This window comes from Hippoglossus stenolepis, chromosome 19, assembly GCF_022539355.2.
Source record: "Hippoglossus stenolepis isolate QCI-W04-F060 chromosome 19, HSTE1.2, whole genome shotgun sequence".
Classification (NCBI taxonomy): domain Eukaryota; kingdom Metazoa; phylum Chordata; class Actinopteri; order Pleuronectiformes; family Pleuronectidae; genus Hippoglossus; species Hippoglossus stenolepis.
The window spans coordinates 12449995-12472645 of record NC_061501.1 but is presented as its reverse complement, the minus strand read 5'-3'; the positions used below and the strand labels follow the sequence as shown (position 1 = coordinate 12472645).

General features: G+C 44.3%; 1 protein-coding gene across 9 annotated transcripts in view; it reads right to left on the bottom strand.

Moving 5' to 3' along the window:
• atp8a2 (ATPase phospholipid transporting 8A2) overlaps window positions 1-22651 on the bottom strand; it is a 51401-nt gene that overhangs the window by 8532 nt on the left and 20218 nt on the right. For all 9 annotated transcript variants that reach the window (XR_004694163.2, XR_004694164.2, XM_035142127.2 and 6 more), the window contains 14 exons: window positions 22565-22614; window positions 22399-22468; window positions 22220-22304; window positions 21760-21899; window positions 20273-20411; window positions 19588-19652; window positions 11009-11181; window positions 5843-6026; window positions 4976-5086; window positions 2889-2963; window positions 1846-1968; window positions 1349-1427; window positions 1202-1263; window positions 671-727 (listed from right to left, as the gene is read on the bottom strand). Coding sequence is in view for 7 of the 9 variants with exons in the window: in XM_035142127.2 (XP_034998018.1) it covers window positions 671-727; window positions 1202-1263; window positions 1349-1427; window positions 1846-1968; window positions 2889-2963; window positions 4976-5086; window positions 5843-6026; window positions 11009-11181; window positions 19588-19652; window positions 20273-20411; window positions 21760-21899; window positions 22220-22304; window positions 22399-22468; window positions 22565-22614 (1413 nt within the window). In the remaining 2 variants the exon portion in view is untranslated. The remainder of the gene's footprint in view (window positions 1-670; window positions 728-1201; window positions 1264-1348; window positions 1428-1845; window positions 1969-2888; window positions 2964-4975; window positions 5087-5842; window positions 6027-11008; window positions 11182-19587; window positions 19653-20272; window positions 20412-21759; window positions 21900-22219; window positions 22305-22398; window positions 22469-22564; window positions 22615-22651) is intronic.

Here is a 22651-nt window from a genome sequence, read left to right as displayed (position 1 = left end):
TCCCACATGTAAACAGAGGGGAAAAGAGGCTGAAGACATTGAGCAGAACGCATCTTCTGAATTCGTCTGCAGATAACTGTTAATAAAGATTAGACAAAATGCCGTCGGGACCTAAAAACACCCAAAAAAGTGACGTTGTTTGTGTCGGAAACTATTCTGACTTTTAACGGTTAGGTGTCTTTTAATCATATTATTTTACCTCTATTATTATTATTTTATACCCCTTTGCTGTGCTTTTGCTGAGCAGTAACGATATCAAATCAGTCTTTACAAGATTAATCTATTGGAGCAAATTCAACGCTTGTCGCAGCTTCTTCACAGCAAAAAACCTTCACTTTACATCAAGTGTTATTTCATTATGATTTGGAAATGTTTTAAGTTTTATAATCAGTGGATACAGTTGAATATTGCACAGCAGGGCAATGGAAAAAGAGCTGTGTGGAAGAAGAGCTGCATGTAACTACAGTATGAGAAACCTCAGACCTCTGCCACAACATCAAGGTAAACCACATCTCTCCTGACTATAAAGCATTTAGACCATGTTACATGAATCCTCACCATGAAGCTCTGATGAAGAGGCCCCCCCCCCCTCCTCCTCTTTATTTATCAACAGCTGAGTGAAATGCACCACGTGTTGTGTGGCTTATTAGAGTGTGTTAATGTTCCTTACCTTGGTCCAAGCTGTGGTCTCCATTCCAGCTTTCAGACACACTGTAACAACCACATACTACACACACACACACACACACACAAACACATGGGAGAGGAAGGGAAAATAAAAAACACAACAGAGAAACAAGATTAGTACACTGGCGACTGTGGTGATAATAAACATTTATGTTTTATAGTAAACTCAGTCATGTCTGGTGAAATAATCAGGACCCCCACAGCCACTGGTAGCCTACACACACACACGCACACACACAACAAATAAACCCCTCTGACATTCACATGACACTGCAGGGAGTAAACTGATAGCGAGACAGCGAGATGGAGAAGTGAATGGAGAGAGGAGATGGATGAGGAGGAGAGGAGACAGACTGGCTAGACAGGACTGGACTGACTGGAGACTCCGAACGGCTCGGAGGAAGCTACACAACGCTGGTGTGTACACAAACACTGTGCACATTCAAAAATATAAACACAACTGTCTGCCAACAGACACAGGAGTTAAAATATAACACACAAGTAAGATGCTTACCGTGTAGACCATGTTCCCGACAAACAGGTAGTCGTTTCCCTGCCCGTTGGGGAAGGGCGAGTCTGTGTGGGAAAACGCACAAGCAAACAATATAAGCGTGACACAATCCACAATTATTATACGTTTTTACTGCGATGAGTTACTCACCGTGCTCCAACATTTTGAGCGGAAACCAAAAGAGGATAATTGAATGAATCAGAGCGTTGATGCAGTGTCCCCAAAACACCTGAAAGACAAGAGAGAAAAACAAGTCAGAACACATTCATGCCCCACACACACACAAAAAACTGCAAAACACACAACTTCAGCTTTTTGCTACCAAAAGTTCCCTCCTGTACTGCACACACACACACACACGCACACACACTCCAAAATGAAAGACTTCCTTATTCTGGCCCTATGAATCTCATTAGTGGTCGCCATGGAAACACCCCAGTCTCCACGCCACTTGTTTACTCGCCGGCGTCCCAAACAAACAGCAGGCATCACTCGTCAGCCCCGCAGACGAGCCGCGATGTGTGACGGGTTGGACGCAGAGTGCAAAGATGACAGATTTAAATTTAACTGTCAGATGCAGCACTTCTGCTTGTTTGTTTGTTTGCGTAGGTGAACGCAGACTGTAAAATGTGTGTGTGGGCCTGTACCTTGGTGTTGAAGCCCTCGGCATTCTGGGTGATGCGGTAGAGCTGCGGGAATCGGAGCATGTTCTGCTGGCTGCACGGCCGGTCAAATATCCCCAACGTGAACGGAGGCAGTGCAGTAAATATCTGGATCACACACACAAATACACACACATTAGTGACACATAATACACATAATACACAGACACGTGTACTTTTACTAACTGGACAACACTCATATCGCACTACATCTACTACTACTACTTCAATCATGGTTTAAAAATGGACGTTTCCAGATATGAACTTTGAAGAACTTTGAGAAAATTTGGTCTGGACAGTTTGTCTTTGACGTGTGAGGAACACAAGAGGAGCTTGTTCGGGTCAGACACGTTCACAGCAACAGAGAAATGTCTGGAACATTCATGTTAGGGCAGGCACTTGGGTAGAGCATGCAGGATGCAGAACGTGACGTGTAAATCCTGCTCCAGACATCACATGTTTTTGTTTACAGCACATCAACACATCGCCAAACGCTCTCAAATCTCGTTTTTTCTTTCGGAGTTGACATCTTTGTCAGCATCTTCTACGTGTATGGCTCCTCTTTTGAGATATGTGTATTCTTCCAGTTGTGCGTACGTCATGTTCAAAACGCTTTAATCAACATGTCCACTCGCTTGCTGTGACTTTTCCAGACATTCTCCTACGTTATTCTCACATTGGCTCACTCTGATATTTTCCGGACACTTTACTAGAAGGCCAACAGGAAAAGTTCCTGAAAATGTCCAGAGCAACTGACTCTGATATTTGCGTTCTCACATTCAGGCCCTCTGGAAACATTTCAGTGCATGTCTGAAAGCAGCCATAGAGACACACTCTCAGACACACATGTGCATACAAATGTGTGTGTAGAGAGCAGTGATAAGAAAGTAGAGTGAGATTGATCAGGAGATAGGTGGAGAGCAAGAGAGAGGGTGATGAATGTCAAGCAGGCGGGGGGATATAGTGGAGAAATGGAGAAGAGTTAAAGAGAGAGGTAGTTTGAGAGCGAGTAGAGACGTAAAACTCACCACATTGTAGAGGCCTATACACCAGCGCTCAAACAGGATCTGCCCCGAGAAGCCGTTCACAAAGGCAAACCAGAGCTGGGTCACAAAGAGAGGGATGAGAGGGGGATGAGAGGAACAATAGAGGAGGGTAAATCTGCCTTTAGGGATACAATGATAGTGGAAACAGTGCAGAGAGATGGACAAATTTATGCCGCTGGTACATATACACATGTAGTAGAGCACTTCAAGCATTGCAGTGCATGAAGAATCCATAAATCCTGCACACCGCTCATCACCTGAGCTCATTTGATTTAGTAGTTTCAGGCTACATCCATTTTCCGTAGCAGAGCTGATGCTTAATCATTTGAAAACGCATCAGCTCTGCTACGGAAAATGGATGTAGTGTCCAGTTTGGAAACTCTGCTGGCCTCATTTTAGTTTGAAAACTTCAGGGCAGTGTTTTAGTCTGAAACAGAGATGTTTTAAAAATGATGACACTCACAACCCTTTGCTGATTAGGTCGTGTTGGTCATGATGAAACTTTTGCTGATTCGTCACGCTTGTTGTTTGTACAAAAATCGTTTTATTTTGAATGAAAACATAGAAGTATGGATGTAGTCATGTACTCAATCAGTAGATGATGAGGTGAGATTCTGGGGCCTGCTGGGAAGTTTTAACAATTTCTGACTTTAAAAAAACAAAAAGTCGCTGTGATTCTAGGACAAGCTGAGATCAGATTTCCTTTGAATGATGTTGCTCAAACACATAATAGGAATTTCATGTCATCCTCGTGAGGAAACCCCTGGAATAAAAGCAGCAAACATCACCTCCGGCTCAGAGAGCAGCAGCGTTGACAGGAATCGTTTGAGGCAGAGAGACGATGGTCCGATTTGTTTAAAAAAGTCCTTCCAGCGAATCATGATTTGGCAACGACTTATCGATTTTACAATATAAAAATATGCTGGTTGCACTTCCTGTGGCTCCATTAAAACCACTGAGCATGAAGTTTTAAAAGCATTCCTCACACAGCTTGTGGCTGCCTCTGAAACCACAGTCTGACTCCACAGAGCTTAATTTACCCAAAACACAATGCTTAAATGTGACTGTGGCCCAGGGGAAACCTTCATTAACGCCTTGTTTACACACACACACACACACACACACACACACATTCGTGGAGCAGACACAAGCTGATCTGAGGGCCGATAGAGAACATGTTTGGGGCCACTGGTCGGAGTTGTGGCATTCCTGGGGCATACAGTGCAGCCTACAGCCTAGGGGTGAGGTCAGATACACAAAATAACACTCTCTCACACACAGAGACACACACACACCCATCCCCCTTATTCTGTCTCCTCTAAGTGGACAGAGACAGTCTCTAACCTTTGGCCTAGAGTGCTCTGCAGGGAGCCAATCATGTGAGATAATCACAGAAACACACACACACTGTGGTGATGTGAGTGGGACAGTGGGCAACAGGCTGCAGCTCCCATGAGGACCTGCACCTGCTGGCATCCTTAATGTCAGACAGAGGGTGAGGGGAGGGTGGAGCACAGCTGACAAATACCCCCATTACAGGCAGGCAGGCAGGCAGGCAGGCAGGCAGGCAGGCATCACACACACACACACACACACACACACACACACACACACACACACACACACACACACACACACACACACACACACACACACACACACACACACACACACACACACACACAACACACACACACACGCCGACCCCTGGAGCCAAGGTCTCATCGCTGCTGATCTACAACACACGTTTTTTTTTTTTCTGTGCAGTGTGTGTGTGTGTGTGTGTGTGTGTGTGTGTGTGTGTGTGTGTGTGTGTGTGTGTGTGTGAGAGTAAAAGAGACAGAAAGCAGACACCAGAAGGGCACCTCGTCCATCACTGTCCGCCACGTCGACAAACAGCTGCAAAACATCTCTGTTAATGTAACTGTGTGCGTAAGCCTGTGTGTGTGTGTGTGTGTGTGTGTGTGTGTGTGTGTGTGTGTGTGTGTGTGTGTGTGTGTGTGTGTGTGTGTGTGTGTGTGTGTGTGTGTGTGTGTGAAACAAAGAGCATGTGGTGGCAGAACTCTCACCTCTATAATGTAGAGGACCACGTTCTTATAGAAACAGTAGAGGATGCACTTGGTGACACGGTTGTAGCTCCACGCCCCATGGACCAATAGCAGCTTCTCAAGGTAGCAGAACTGCCAATCAGAGAGGGAGAGAGAAACACTTAAACATCGGCCTAGATACAAAGATGAATGAAGTAATGATAAGAGACAGAAAATGGCATGAAGAATGTCACAGGGAGAGAAGGAGAGAGCTGAGGGGAGAGGACGCTCACTGATAGAGATAAGTTGTGCAAGATGCCCGGAGGTGAAGAGATAAAGTAAAACAGTGAAAGTGACAGAAAACATCTGTGTGAGAGACAGACAGAAAAAGACAAGACTCCTGAACCCTCAGGTTGTTTCAGCCTAATCACATCTCCATTGAGTCGCCACAATGAGCTATGTAGATAAGAAACAAACAACAATCATCTATCTATTACAGATCGATGAAAGTCTCCCATCACAGTTTTAAAGTGATGTCTTCAAATTGCTTGTTTTGTCTGAGCAAAGATATTCAATTAACAATGATATAAAAGAGAGAAAAGGAGTAAATCCATTAGATGTTTTCCTCTGTTCACTGATAAATGAACTGAACCATAGACTGTAAATAAAGATGGACGAGGCTTCTCCACTTGCTCACAGTTTGTATTGACAACATGATATGTGAGTGGCCCCTGTAAACAAACTCTCCTTTCAGTTGTCCCCCTAAAGGAAGGTCAAAGGTCGGGATTAACTGAACAGTGAGCAGGTGAGGGTTCAGTGTCTTGCCCTAAAGACACGTCAGCAGGGTGGGCAACCAAACACGCATCCATTATCTACGCTCATGGCTCCACGATTCGTCCGCTAGCCCACCTGTGCTATGGAGTAGTCAGAGGAGTTGGTGGCCTGCATGCCCTCGTTGCCGCTGATCCCCACTCCGACGTGAGCCGTCTGTATCATGCCCACGTCATTCGCGCCGTCCCCTATCGCCAGCGTGATGGCCTTCACGTGTTTCTTCACCATGTCCACGATTTCGGACTTCTGCAGCGGAGACACTCTGAGGAGAGAGTCAAAAGAAATTGTTATGTTAAATTCATAGAGCTGTCGGGGTTTAGGGGGTAGAGGGGAAGATGGCGAGCAAATAACAGTCATAAGGAAAGAAAGAATTAAGTCTAGGAAGTTAAGAATGAGAAGGAGTTGAAAGAGAGAGACAGATAAAGGGCTGGCCCAGCTCTGTTTACTGCTCTTCACCTGGTATTAGGAAACAATGATTCACTGTTCTGCTCAAAAGACTGAGAAGCTCACGTTTGATGCGTTTATGTATACGTGTGTGTGTGTGTGTGTGTGTGTGTGTGTGTGTGTGTGTGTGTGTGTGTGTGTGTGTGTGTGTGTGTGTGTGTGTCGGGGGAGCTTCCAGTGGTACTCCACCCTCTTGACCCGTATCACTGATCCTCTGTCTATAACCGGTTCTGTCTCTCCGCCAACAATGGAGGACCGAGGGAGTCTCGATTACAGATGCTTCCCCTCAGGGCCGCTGAGAGTTGATGGCGAGGCGCTTTCTGAAGCACTATGGGTATTTTTTCTTTACACTTAATGGAGTCATGTGTTGCGTCTCTGAAATGACACCCTTCATCCCATGCTGCCCCCTCCCCCCCGTGGTGGTTCTCTCTGGATTTACTCCCTGTTTCTTGGCTCCATTTGCCACAGATGGAAGTTGTGATGTGTTTTTGATTTGTGTGCTGGAGATGAAAATTTAAAATTCTGAAGAAGAAAATGTTTGAAAGTGTCAACCATGATGTCGTTAGTCCTGCACCCGTAAATCTGAATTCATGTGTGATCCAGGAATTTTTTTGATGCTATAAAAGCTGCGTGGACTCTGGCTCAGAATGCCTTGGATCACGGCGTTCAATATGTTGGATTCATTTCTGGATAGTGGGAGGAAGTGGAGACGCATTGTTTTATATGAAGTCTGTGGTTCAAACCCCTGTTTGGTCAACGCCTTTCTGTGGTGTTCTCATGTCCCACCGGTGCCAGTGTGCAAGTTTTCTCCAGGAACTTCGTCCAAACACATGCGGGTTAATTTAATTGTCGCCTCTAAATTGCCCGTGGGTGTGAATGTGAGCCCGTATGGCAGGTTTATGACAGACTGGTGACCTGTCCACTGCGCACTCCGCCTCTCGCCTGATGTCAGCTGAGATTAGGAACAATCACCCTTAACTGGTCGTGATCTTCGGAGGAGGTTGTGAGAGGAAAACTCCAACCGCACACGGTGTTTACATTCTTAAATGCTGCATTCTCGACCCAGGGACTACGACTGAATTTGTCTCCATCTCTGTTTTCACAACACGCTCTGCATGAGGAGGCGTTCTCCTCTGCCAGTTCACTGTCATTCACATGCACAGAGCTCAAGTGAGCATTGCCCTCACAACCTGTGGTGAAAACCAATACTGTACATCGACAAAGGGAGAAAACCGACACTGGAACAGGGATTTAACTTGTACAACAAAGCAAAGTTAGATTTCTCATAGTACAGGACATGAAACTGTAAAGTCAAATGAACAGTGTGAGAGACAAATGTTCCTATTAGACTTTAATATATAGTAAGTTTGAGTTTTACATGATGTCTGGTTTTCCTCTTCAAACTCGGTTACTGTTTTAACCGTCAACTGTCTGGTAAGCACGTGAGTAACTCAACTGGATGTATAGATCAAATCCAGATATTAAACATATACTGTATTTCTCTAAATATAGTTTTGAAGAGACGTGCAGTACAACATGATGGTAACTTGAGCATCTATGCTTGAGGATCCACTTAAATTGTTGCCAATACTTCAAACAGTTCAAGAGGGACTTTCACAATGAGTGTGTGTGTGTGTGTGTGTGTGTGTGTGTGTGTGTGTGTGTGTGTGTGTGTGTGTGTGTGTGTGTCAGGTGCAGCTCCACTCTGTTCGTCAGTGCTCTGATAATGATGTTACAATATTAAATTATGTGCGGCCACAAGAGGCATCACATGCAAACAGAATACAATATGCTGCTTTGATAAAGATATGACAAAATCAAATCATGAGCAGCTGCAAAGCCCCTCACACGCACACGCTCTGCTGGAGGCTACGGGTCACAGCGATGGTTGTTCTTCTATGAATATGGATGTAGGATCATGTACCGGTCAAGCTTAAATCACAGAGCTGGGTGGTCCGCTTCATTCATACACTGGCGTGGTGCAAAAACACACATTTACACACACACACACACACGCACATGCACAATCCGCCCCCTCCTCCGCACACACACACGCCACAGGATATTTCCAGGGGTAAAACCTCAGAAACTTGGCCTCTGAAGTCATCGCTGAAGGATGGGATCAACCTCTGCTCTTTGTATTTTCCTGTTCCTGCGTCTGAAGTGTGCGCGAGTGCGTCTGCCTGCACGTCTCCCAGGCCTCCCACCACAAATCTCCCTTTATCTCCCCCTTTCTTTCCCGCTCTACGTTTCCTCTAAACACGGCTAACGGGGTCTGCGACTGTGTAAAGTGGCATCGGGGAGATGAAAGCCCCGCGGTGCTCTCCACGGTGGAACTGAGCAGAAAATAAGCAGCCGCTAAGTCCTCCTGTAAACAAACGCGGACTGAAGTCAGGAACCCATGCGTACGAGTGCACTCAACGTCCCCGCCCCTGAATCACACACACATCCATCATACGCATACAGCAGATAGAGAGAGATTATCACAGAGACACCTCTACTTAAAAGTCAAACCTCTAGCTGATTATGTAGTAACGCAGTACAGTGCCACACACACACACACACACACACACACACACACACACACACACACACACACACACACACACACACACACACACACACACACACACACACACACACACACACACACACACACACACACACACACACACACACACACACACACACACACACACACACACACACACACACACCTCTGGTTCTCTCAGGGGTCGCAGGATGAATCTAAAGCATTGTGATGATTACTAGGGAAGAAACCAACACAAGAGTAACTGCGCGACAAGGAAAAAACTTGGTTGTTTTCCCCAAACTTCTCTGTAAATTCATCTCATTTAACAATCTTCCTAATAAATCCAGAAATCTCTGTCTGCGTATCTTGGAGTCAGTTCTTTGATTTTCTCTGGTGAACTCCAAACATGGTGGGATTGTAGCTGCGGACTCCACGAAGCGCGGTGTTGACAGTGACAGTTGTAAAGACCCCAACCACCCATTTGTTTTTAGGCTGCTAGAGTTACAATAAAACTGTGACATCATCATTGATGTCACGGTACACGGCCTTTTATCAAAACTCACAACTTCACGCTTCGGTACCGGAAGTTTGCACATGGTCTAAAAATGTATTTTCTTCACATGCTCTATGCTCATTTTGGTCTGCATGAAAAAAAAAAAGGAAGGGATGTTTGGTACCAAGCTCTCGCTGGGGTAGGGAGAGATAGAGGAACGGAGGTAAAGGGGAGCACGGGGATGTAGTGAAGGAGCGGGGAACAGAGGAGAGGAAGCTGGAGGCTGTTTGTGAGGCCTGTGAGAGCCGAGTCCGGATATGGGCTGGATACGCAAGAGAGTCAATTACTTCCCTCTTGGCTGCATGAACGCACACACACGCACACACACACACGCACACAGCCATTATACATTTCCATTGATACAAAGTGCACTCTGTTCATACTATGTTTACTGCATGTTCCCTTTTTTGGTCATGTTCCACTCAGCACCAGCTGTGATGTTTAATAAAAGACTTTCCACGCGTCTTTTGTCCGTGCATGTGTGTGTGTGTGCGTGTGCGTGTGTGTGTGTTCTTGTGCCCATTCCTGGGGTACCAGCAGTAAGTGAGTCATGACTTTGACATTTCCATGAAGTTGAGCATGTTACATTTCTCCTGCTGTGCAGCGGGACGGTCTTTTATCATCCTCATTCATTTGCAGACCGTGGGCAACCGACAACATATACAAACACATGCAGGTATGCAGGCCTGTGCACGGTCACACACACACTTTTTCTCCGTCTGTGCCGAGGTCCAGTTGAGCTTTGTGTTTTTGTTCTTATAACAGCTGCTTCCAGTTGCTGATTTGCTTCCTTTCATTAAAATGAGCAGTTTAAGGATTTAAATCCAGTGACTCACACTCTCACCACCACCTCGTCCTGTCAACACTTACTCTGGACTTGCACATAGGTGTTTTAGCATTTAACGGCATTCATTACACGTTGTCTAATGTGTCGTTGCAGCACAAACCTGTATCTTTAGCTCATGGAGGCAATTTGTGGTTAAACCACAGTCGCGTACGTGTTGTAATAAAAGAAGAGGTAATGAGATAATGTGCAGGTATGTGTCATCTTTTTGAACACAGGTGTTACAAAAATCTAAAAAATCTACAGCATCCATCTATCTATTAGTCTCTATCTCTATCTACCTATATCACCCATCTCTGTCTCCATACATACATCCATCTATCTACAACTCCATTCATCTATCTCCAGCTATCCATCCATATGTATCTATCCATCCTTCCATCCATCTCTATATCTATAAAAAGGTGGAGAATGTACATATCGAAGCCTGGTACAACAAGCAACTAAAATCAAGGATTTACCTCACAGAGATGTCTTAAAAATATTATTGGGAGTTTGTACATTGCATTGGGTGGATCTCTCTATTGATTTACATGTCGGGGTTTCCCACAGCAGCACAATGACGCTGTGTATCTGTACGGACGTCTCCATACACAGAGCTTTTCCTCCTGACTGATTAAAACTCCAGACTTTGTCTAGACGTCTTTCAGACTGATTTGTTCGCTCGATGACAGGACATCAATTTTGTCCACACTTCACTCGTCATCAAATATGAAGTTAATGAACCTTTCCACAGGATGTTCAATCTTCATGCTCCTATTTATTGACACAGAGGCTTATAGACACACCACAACTACGACAAATTGTCATTACCTTTTAGATTAATATACAATGTTGACATACAATGCCCTCAATGAGTGTTTTCCTTACCGGCAGCAGATGACGGCCTTGCAGGACAAAGCCAAGTCGAGGAAAGCCTGGCGGAGCTCGAAGGACAGCGCGTACTTCAGCGTCTGGCCGTCGATGATCAGCGCCAGCTCGTTCTCCTTCCTCAGAGAATCACCCAGCGACGAACAGTGGGCCGTCAGCGTGGCACGAGTGGCCTAAGACAAAGACACGGAGAGAAAAGTTTTATTCGTAAGAAAGATTGATCAGATATGTCCCCTCTTTCAGTTCCAAGACAAGTGGACATTTTATCAACATGCTTTTACTGCCTCCATCTCCTCAACTCTCACACATTTGGATGTACAGCAGGATGAAATACTATTGGCCTCCAAAGAAAACCAAACCTCTGAACCTGCCAACCACGTTCCTGTAGAGCCTAATCTGCCCTCTGACCAATCATAACTCAACATCTCACCCTGAAAGCGATTCTTTGTCTTATGCAATCAGACAGCTGCCCTGGTATCATGTTTTGCGGGGAAATCGTGGTGGTGAAAATACGACACACAGACCAATTTGTTTAAAAGTCAAAACCGCCGGCGATAAATGGAAGACATATGGCCCCGGCTGCACAGGCTCTCTTCATGTGAGGAAAGAATTTGCTTCTGTGTACATTAAAACGATTATGAACGCCAATATAAAGCTCACAGTTGTTTCTAGACGTCATGACAACACGCTGATGCTGCAAGGTTGAGGCGGCACGTTGAGAAGGACAAATACAGAGCAGAGGAGAAGAGTGAAAGGGATAAATTAATGTATTGTTCATTTATTTATGTGTGTGTGTCGGCTTCCCTGCAAGGCAGACGTTTGTGGCAGTTTTGATGGAGCTCTTGATAATAGAGGAACAGAGATTAATAGAGAAAATAAACGTCCCATGGAGATGTAATGAATTCCATGTGGAGGAGCAGGCCCAGTACAAGCTACCAGTCACACACACACATTGAATTAAAGTCGGATTTCCATAAGATCCCAATGTTATAGAGCATAAACATAATAGAATAACAATATATGTTTCGAGGTGTGTAGACAAAGAGTTACAGTTGTTCAGCCATTCTGATTGTTAACCAACAGCAATTTAAAAAACTAATAAAAAGAAACAATGGTTAAATTTCAATTAAGAATCATCTTCACAATACGACGGCGCACTAGAGCCACTCAGGAGAATATCAGAAGATCCGACTGTGGCCAGCGTTAAAATGAGGAACGTGGTGAATCTTGTGAAGTTATAATTCAGTATAGATTTCACTAATAACAAAATAATGTGGTTCTGAGGGGTCAAAATATTATGTGTCAGGAATTTGTGTAAGAAACCGTCTATTCTGAGGAAAGAATCACACAGACTTGGAGGAAATGTGTGTGGTAGTGGTCGACTGTGAGGTTACGGTTGGTTACATCTGTGCGATATTCAAAGGGGGTTTCATAGTTTCTCAAGAAATAATGAGATTGGGGTTCCTATAATATTATGACTTTACTCTAGAAATGTCAGAATTTATTTCCTCTTCATAGTCCTTCTTGTTACAACATGTCAGAACAAAGAAAACTAACTAAAGAGATATTAAAACCTATTTCTGCTCTACAGCTCCAGCCCTGACATAGTGTTTACTAACAGCTCTTTACATTGGGAGCATCACCAGGCGTGTTCAGGTTAAAGTCTGTTAAAATCACTCCAACACTAAACAGATGGAACAAGACATTTTTATCCATTAGGAAAATCCAGTACAGTCGCTGACAGCTCACTTAGTCTCTTATCTCGGGACACTTTTGTTAGTTTAACATGTGGAATTCAGCTTACACACATAATAAACAAGGAATGACGCAAAGTGAAATAACCCATAGAAGGAATTGTTTATGGAAACATGGACAATAATAACAGAGCAATCAGCCACAGAAGACTAAACTCCAGACAGAAAAGTGCACAAACATTTGGACGTTTGGTGCCGTTAAGAATCTACATAATCTCTCTCAGTGGGTTATTGTCGGCCATGAGGCCAGAGAGAGTCCAGTGACCCACTGGGAGATGAACCCTGTGTCAAACCATCAGCGCGTGTGGAAGAGACAACACAGCGAGCGGACACAAACACACTCGCATGTAGAGGCCATGATTGTGAGACAACCCCATCAACAACAGAGTCGCTCTACTTCTTGCCAAATAGCAACGCACACATGCCTCCTCTTACCCCAAAAAAATCCCTGCTCTTGTTTTCTCAGCCTGAGGCTGTGTGTTTTTCTTTGTGCGCCGGAATTCCTGTTTGCATTCACCTTTTTCCCCCCAAACAGGGGAAAGGAAAACAAAAACATAATGAAGGGATTAAAGCAGATTACAGGTTGTCAGAGTTCTGAAACACAAAGGGGCTGTGTGCGTGTGTGAGAGTGAAGTGCATGTGTTTTTATAGTGGAGTAAAACACGTGTATGCATGTGTGACAGATGCATGCATTGGTTGTTAGTGAGTTTGTGCGTGTGTGTGCATGGCGTGCGAGTGTGAGAGATGAGAACCTTTTAATTTTTTCTCTGCTTGTCTTCACCCCATCACAGAGGAATGGACACAAAAGCCTCAGCAGCATAAAGCAAAGTAAACAGCTCATAAGTGAAAAATTACAGTATAAAAACACTGTAGACTACAATGGCACTTAGAGCACATACCTCTGCAAGAGTCCCCTTACATTGCAAAAGTGCCTGACTTTTTTCATCAAGATTAATGAATTATTTCAAAGGAAATTGGTGAAAATATTTTTAAAAATGCACTTTCACATCATTAAAGACCGACTCAGCTGCTTATTATCCCCCCTAAAGCTCGTCTTTGTTCCTCATAATAACATATTCAAAAGGTTTGTCATGAAAAAAATCCCCCTCACGGCCTAAAAATGGCTTAAATGTAACTCTACACCTTCCTTCATCATTTCTTACCCCGCTCCTCATCTCCCCACCCTCACAGCTCACCATTGGTTGAGGAGCCTTTTCCAGCTGCTGAGCCCCACCCACAAGGTGACAGGATTGGTCTCTGAGGTTTGTGACATCACCATCCCTGAATCGGGTTTTTTTCAGACCGGCATTTGTTGACACATACGCAAACGTGAGAGTCAGAGTTCACCTCAACTCCATGTGAATGGGATTCCCCTCACGAAGGTTTCCTTCACCTTCTTTCTCACACAGACTGGAAGAGAACGGGAAGGTTTGTCACTAATACATTTGTGTATGTGTGACCGGGCCCTAAAACTGGAAGCATGAAGCCATGATGATGACTGCTTATTTATTAAGTACGACCTTTATCATATAAAAAGGTATGAGGGGGACATGTTTCGAAACTTTGATTTAATTCTGGATCCACTCTTTTGTCCGGATCCAAAATATTTTTTTCTTGCCCCCCCTCCCATCCATCTTTCCACCAAATTTTGTGGATATGTGTTCAGTAGTTTTTGCTTAATCCTGCTAACAAGCTAACAAACCATTTTATATAGGATTTTTTTTAGGGGACAACTGCAAATTCTACATCTTTCTCAATCTATTTACAGAAATATAATGATGGTCCAACGAGTAACTGTCTGGTATAATGATCAGGCCATACAGGCACAGAGAGGCTCACGTGTATGGGTCAGCCCCTACATGTACAACATTCAGCTGCTTAGCATTGAGGCACTAATGCATCACAGTGACTTGTCACAGCAGGTCCAGTCAAAGCTTCAGTGGCTGAGATAACCAGGGATAATAACCAGGCTGCGTCTGCAGGGAAGCTACAGGAGATTAAAAAAGTAACTATGGTACAAACACTGGTTAGCTCTTAAAGCTAAACAGTCGGCCGCACACTAAACACGGCAAGACCAGACCCAACCGAATCCCTCTGACAAAAGAACAACGTCTTAACATGAAAAGAAACAGCTGGGTCCACTATGATCTGTTAACACTTTCTGAAAGAGAACAAACACGAAGGCAAAGAAAAACGCTTCCCTGTGTGGTTTCCCCCTTTCTCACGCTTAAAATTACCTGCTATTTCTGGAGACCTCAGAGGAAAAAGAAAGAAAAGCCTAATTCTTTGATTGCACCGTTTCATTATGACAGATCTCATTAGCAAGCACTTTTTAAGCTCCAAAATAAATGTTTATTTTTCATATGCATCTGAGCTCGGAGAGGGCGGAAACACACCCACACACACTTTGTAAACCATGTCCACAGACCCTGCTGCACGGAATTTTATCAGGTTTATATTTGGATCACAGAATGGGCAGGGCATGGAGGCGGTTTGAGATATCACAGGTCACCTTCTCCGATTGCACACTTCACCATAAAATGCATGAGAACAAACACACTTATCTCTTTCCTGTATATATAAATATATATATATATATGAACACAGAAAGGACGGGAAAATGTTGACCCGTTCCAGGCCACCCTGTCCCTTCAGAGAGACCAGGATCACTGGAGCTATTATAACAAGCATAAAAAAAATATACCAAAAAAAAGGACTGAGTAAGATGAATGAGAGAATGTACAAAGAGGGAGAGAACGACGGAGAGGGAGAGGGACGAGACTGAAAGAACGAGGGAGTCCTGCTGAGTGAAGAGAAGGTGGAGAAAGACGCGCTCGTATCTGAGGTGCAGATTCTGTCACCAGTGAGATTTAATACAGCGTTTAATTATCAGACTGTGCATCTGTGCAAACACCCACATCCTCTGCTGCCTGAGCCAGACACACACACACGCACACGCACATACATACATGCAGCTGACAAAAAAACATACAGACACACACATGTGGTGTTAAACAGTGGGGGGGGGCCCGTGTACCAAAAAAACTATTAGAAAATGAAAAATGCCAGAACAATGGAGCATGCATGCTGAGGCACAACATATGTGTGTATGTGTGTGTGTGTCTGTGTGCGAGCAGATGATTAATGAGCAGAAGAGAGATGTTGTTTGTTTAAGAGTTGTACTGCGGGCAGCATGACAGACAGAGAGGGATTGTGGGAAAGTTAAGCGTAATGTATATACAGAACTATCAAGCCGATCATGTGCCAGTGCATCTTGGGTAAACGGCGAGCATAGGATCGTATGCTTCAGGGTGTCAGTCTGTGTGTTTTGGAGGCGACAGATGGCACTTGTCACGGCTTCAGCGCTCACAAACCGTTTACCCAGGAGGCATTGCTCACGGGGTTTGTTTAGATGCAGAGGAGCAGCAAAAGGAGATCGTGTTACCACTCACTCATCGCCCCCACATGGCTCAGCTAAAAATCTCCCCCCTTCCATTTCTCTATCCAGATTGTTCATCTCTAACATGAAGTACAATAAACATCCCTCTGCTTTATTCACAAACACACTCCTTAACGACCGCAAAGATAAACACCATATTTGTGTTGTTCCTGCTCTCCCTCCAACAGACACACACACGCATTTTTCCTGTCACACACCACAGACGCTGTGTAGTCGCTTCCTGTGTGCGGACGGGGCGCTGACAGATGTGGAGGCAGCGGTGTGAAGGAGACATGGAGCGCGGTCTCAGCGTCTTCCTCCTGGACGGCGAGATCAACCGCACAGATCAGCACTCGCGCCGCTAACAGCGCAGAGAGGGTGAGACCTAAGTGGGACACTTTATTATTTTATTTTTTTAAAATGGGGGAACAGGAGGTCGACGTTGAGGTGAGATTCTGTTTTCACTCACGCCGCAGGTTGAACTTGCACACAGGCCATAGAGGATAAAGGAGTTGAGCCGGTGAGAGTTATTTTAAGTGCGAGATAAGTGAAGCAGAGAAGAAAGTGTCGCTTTCATCCACAGTGACCAGCAAACATGACCAGAGCTCTGTGAAGCCGACCTGATCGACACGCATGACTGTGACACACATGAGCAGGATACATGCATCTAAAAGAGAGAGCACGTGTCTACACCTAAATTCACATATATCAGAAAGTAAATCTAGATTTGTGCATATGATGAACTTTATTTCATGAGATGAGAATATCAGTTATCTGATCAGACAAATGCCTGAAAACCTGCAGGACGCCATCACTGTATTTTGTGTATAAACAAATGAGAACCAGGATTTTATTTCTCCTCTTTTCTAACTGAATTCAGTTGCAGCGGTTATGTGATCTTGTTTATCTGTCTCATGTTTGTTGTTTAATATTCACACCCACTTGAAAGTGGGTGGCACTAAAGCAGACAGTACATCATGGACTTGTCACATGAAAAACGCCACTCGTGACCCATATTTTAACGTCAACCCGAGACTGTCAAATAAAAAGATTCTTCTTCTGCAACAGAGTGGTGCTTTCAAGGGGGGGCTGCATAATTCAAGTTAAATCCAATACTTTTTAGGTGATAATGAATCAAAGTCAAGACCTGTGTCAAAGTTTGACCAGAATTAATTACACTTCCCCATAATTGGAGCGAAGTGGTCTCGCAGCGAGGAACGTTACGCCGTGTTATCTCTCAAACTACAGACAGAGACAGTATTCATGGTCTTTCCCACAGCTGAGACGAGTGAACTGTGATAAAACTGACCGGGATGATCGTGGACTCAGTTATCAGTCCTGTTATTAGTCTTGTTTGAAGTTTCATTACAGCGAGCTAATATCTCTATTGTTTGGGGAAAACTACAACACACAGAGACATTACAAACTATCCAAAACATTTCTTAAAGCATGACGGATGTAGTACTTACGACCTTCCTAAACATATTTAAGACTTTATTTTCAAAAATGAAGACTATGAAACCCAAAAAGTTATTCATTCCAAAAAGGGGGCGATTTCCCTTTGTGTTTGTGCTTCTCCACAGAAAAGTCAGAGTCAGCTACAGGACAGAACCACCAACCCCCGGAGCTGTCGAACATTATATTTATGAGTGTGTGCAATTTTGGTGCAGATCCCCAAAAAAATCTGGACTAAGTTAATTTAAATGTAGTTTTATGAAGGGGACAGTTGGGCCTAGCCAAATGCATGAGAGCCACTCTAATTGCCCTTCACTTTTATTTAATTTTAGATTACATATAAAGATAAGACCTGTAGATATGAGCTGTAGAATTTGTTTCGCATGTGTGGCTGCAAAAAAAGATTTAGACCTCATGATAAAAACTATACAAGTCTGTATGTGCACATGTGCTATTGGACTTACCAGTAAGAAATAAACAAACGGAGGAGGGGCTGACAGAAAAAAAAGCTTTTACAGTTTCCTCTGACCCAGACTGTTTCAACCAGACAGCAATTACACTTTGAACTATTTACTTCTACAGTCCGACATGTGATCAGAACCTTCCAAACCGTGTTATCAATGATCCACTTACAGTGCTAACTGTATTGGCGTTCAGCCACTTGTGCTCATTATATAGGCAATTCTCAGTACCTTATTACCCTCAACCCTGTCCGACTCAATCCACTCCGCATCTAAATGGCTTCGCATGCCGTCTGGCTTCTGACCAGCGAGTCTGGGAGCTTTCAGACACCACGTAAAAACACGTAAAAGAAACGGTAAAATTTAACTATTTCTTTTACTAGAAGTTGGCGTAGCACGAGACGGCGTGATGGTCATCAGTTGTGCAGTTAAAATTAAAACCATGACCAACATTAAAATCCGTTTACACATGATGCAGGGTTAACTACACAGAGGTCTCTGATGTCATGTTGACGATGTTTCATAAAAAACACTCAAATCTCCAAATCACACCAACATCTGCAGAACGACTTGCATGAAGCAGGAGCATGATGGATGTAAACATGGACGTCTCCACAGCAGGGATTAACGCACACCTTGGGCCAACAAACATGCACGCACACACACACCCATAAACAAAGCACACACACACACACACACACACACACACACACACACACACACACACACACACACAGTTCCTAGGCTTAAAGTTTATGAGCCATAATCTCCCTCCGTCTCACGTATAAACAAACTCTGTAAAAGTGAAAACACTGATTGTGTGTGTGTGTGTGTGTGTGTTTATACGTGTATGTGAACACACATGTGGGAGTCTGGGACTGCGTGTGAGACACAGAGACACATGACAGCAATCAAGGCATTTAGGTAAAGTCACACATGAAACCTGAACGTAAAGAACACATAACTGGGGCATAAATCGAATCTGGAGATAAAGAATGTCTCAGATCTCCCTCTAACAGGAACATAAATACACTTAACGCGCTCAGTCTGTACATTATGTGAGCGTTTAGCTCGGCAGAGGTTAGGCTGAGAGCCACGGGGAGGGTGAGAACACTGAGAGCCAGGTACTGTATGTGGATGTATGTGAAAGAGAGAGAGGGGGGGAGAAGTGACAGTTCACTGCTTGTCTCTTTTCATCCCTTTCTCCAAAGGGACACCAGAGACTTTAATTACCTGCAGATGTACGCACACAATGAGCCCCACCCACCAATCTGCCGGGGGGACCACACCTTAGTTCCCACGGTAACCCTCCTAAGACCCCCCCACCACCCAACACACACAAACACACACTCTCGCCTTCCCGCACCTTTACTGTAAACACACAAACACACACCAAAAAGAGATATCGTACAAAGTGTACAGAGACGTGATGGAGGCAGGGGAGCGGGAGGAAGAGGAGGGTCTACTCACATCCAGAGAGTCCTCGTTGACGATGATGAGGGACATGCCGTGTGTCACCAGGCGACAGGAGTAACCTGAGAAACAGACGCAGTTAGTGGAAGGAGGAGAACGGGGGTGGGGGGTGGGATTAGATTTGTTCAAACCCAAAACACAGGTGAAAAACTGGTGTCGAAGACTACAAGCAATCCTGCAAACCGCTTCTTTTTTCTTCTTCTGTTGTTTAATTCACCTCAGTGATAATTCACCTTAGTGACCCAGGACTTGTGTATGGATGTTGGACATATAACTGGCCCCTCTGAGTAAATTGTGGCCCCTGATTTAGATCAGCCACTGATACACAGGTTTGTGAAACTGAAGCAGGAGCGCGACATGTGTCTTCACATAAGATTTTGTTTTTCAATCATCAGACACCAGTTTCCTCGAGGTCTGCCAGCAGAAAATCAAAAGTCCCTTCCGCCACTGGGACACTGGCACATTTCACTCAGAGATCGAGGACATGTCTGGCATTTGACGGCGCACACAATGCCCCCTATTCTTCTGGCTCTAACTGAATTAACTCCACGTAGGTTCCTCTGCTGCTGCACGTCAGGCTGCGGCTTCCTCACCATCCCTGGATTCAATTCAATCGCTGTCCTCGTGATGTAAAACTCATACTTTGCCTGCAGTGTTGCTTTTAGACGGGTTTTCCTCTCACCTATGTTGATGGCCGTCTCCTGCTTGTCTCCCGTGAGGACCCAGATCTTGATGTCGGCCCGCATGAGAGTGGCGATGGTCTCTGGCACGCCAGCCTGGAGACGGTCCTCTATGGCCGTGGCGCCCAGCAGCATTAAGTTCTGTCGGTGGCACGGGAGAGCGTGACAGAGAGAATTTGGGATTCAAACAGACAACAACAATCGAAATGTGGCACAAACGGTACAAAAGGCTTTAGATGAATAAGTAAAAATAACTTGAAATAACGTTAAAACAAATCATATTCCGGATTCAGATCACCAGACTCTTCCTCTGCACAAAACATCATCCACATCTAATTTAAGGATGAGAGCGATGCGAGCGGGCGAGCGAGGAAGCTCAGCTCAGCCGGTGAGGGAGCTCATTTTGGTGCCGCTGTACCAACTCTGTGTCTTCGTGCCAAGAAGTAACCCATTACCTTTCCCCCCTCGCTTTAATTTGTTCAGCATTTAAATGCACATGTACCCTCATTAGACACACTCAGGCGCACACACAAACACACACTCGCACAGACACACAACTTAACACTACTGTGTTGTTGACTCCAGTTTTATGGGGCTTTTGGCAGGCTGGCGCAGGTAATTACCCGTGTGGTCTCCCAGTCTGAGCTCCCCCCTCCTCCTCCTCTTGCTTCCTCTTTTTTTTTTTTGCCCTTCATTTACTTTTCTCACCTCCCCTCTTTCCTCCACATCTTCGGTTTTCCCACCAATAAGTTTGATTCTCTACTGAATAACTCCGAAATCTGTGTCATCACTACATCAGTGTTGTCTTTGACCAACCACCATACAATTTCCATAGTGTTCAACCATGATGTAAAGTCCAGTATGTGTGTTTTTACTTTGATTTGAAGAAAATAGATAATTAAAGCATGAATAAGCTGAGTGTGTATTGGAAGTTAAGCACTTGAGGAATAATGAAGTGACACCACGGTTGTTTAAGTGAAGGACATGATGGACACACTCTGCCCCCTGCTGGCAGATATGAAGTGTGTGTGCATGTGTGTGTACAGAAGAGTTTTATGTTCTTTCAGCTCTCTACTCCAATTTCATACTAATCCATCAATTCTCCAATTCACTTTTAAATCTGCTGCAGAAGGAAATCTAATAAAAATGAAACGGTCCAACACAGGAAACCTCTTGGTCAATCAAAAGAAAAAAGAAGCAGCTTCCTCCTGGTCTGTGTGGTTCTTTCTTCACTCTCTTCCAGAATCCTTTCAAAGTCCTGACACTTATGATAACGTGGTGCTGATGAGCCAAAAGATTAAATATTTTGATTTGTACTAACTAGATGCGTCACATTACCTGTCGAAAATGACTCATTGCCAAAACTTGTCTTTCTTCTCGTAATCTCAGATTGTTTTACTCCCCCTCATAACCCAACGTACAAGGTTAAATGACTTTTTTGAGACTGGATAGATACCCATCACTAGAGCGGAACAGAAGGTGCGTTTACCTTTTCCAGAAGTTCATAACACTCCTCGAGTTTCTGAGCGCGGTCCTTCAGCACAGTGCTGACCCGGTTGTATTCCTTCAGCCACTCCTGGTAGGCGTCTTCCTCCAGGTCCACGTAGGCGAAACAAAGAGTGCGCAGGCCTGAGTGGATCAGCAGGGGAGAGAGAGAGACAATCAATCAGCGTGGTCACAGAAAAAGGTTGTGTTATTTAGTGGGAGTGAGCTGTCCAATGTTTTTTTTATTTATTTGGAAAGCTAAGAGAGAATGGAGGCAACACAGAGACAATGGTGATTGAATGGTGAATTTAAACATTAAACTGAAGTGAGCTCACGTAAAGTCAAATCTTTTTTTATCCTGAGATATTTGTATTCTATTCTAAAAAAAGACATAGGCTAAAATATTATGATGTAGACATCTAGTAAAAAGGAGACTCTTCAACTCTCTCCTCCACTCCTCTTACCTTCAGTTGCAAACGCTTCCAGATGAGCAATGGATAATTCTTTGTACTGGGACGCCTCAGTCAGACGTTCAAAAATGACATTATCCTGCAAAAAAAAACACAACACGACCGACTGAGAACTGAAACACAGACGCCACGTGAATGATAGTGCGGAGACATGATAGTGACGTTAAACATACAGCTCCTTTGCAGTAAAGCCGGAGCTTCCCGTCGGGGGTCCTGACCACCACAGACATGCGTTTGCGATTACTGTGAAGGAAAGAGTGGGATCAGATTTAAAAAACGTACTGCAGCCTTGTATTTAGAGAATCTACTGACTGAGGGGAACATTTAAGGGAGAATCACCTGGAGAACTCGAGGACGTTCAGCAGCTCATAGCTCATCTCTTTTCCTCTCTGAAATATAAACCAAATTTGTTATTTTTACCCCCGT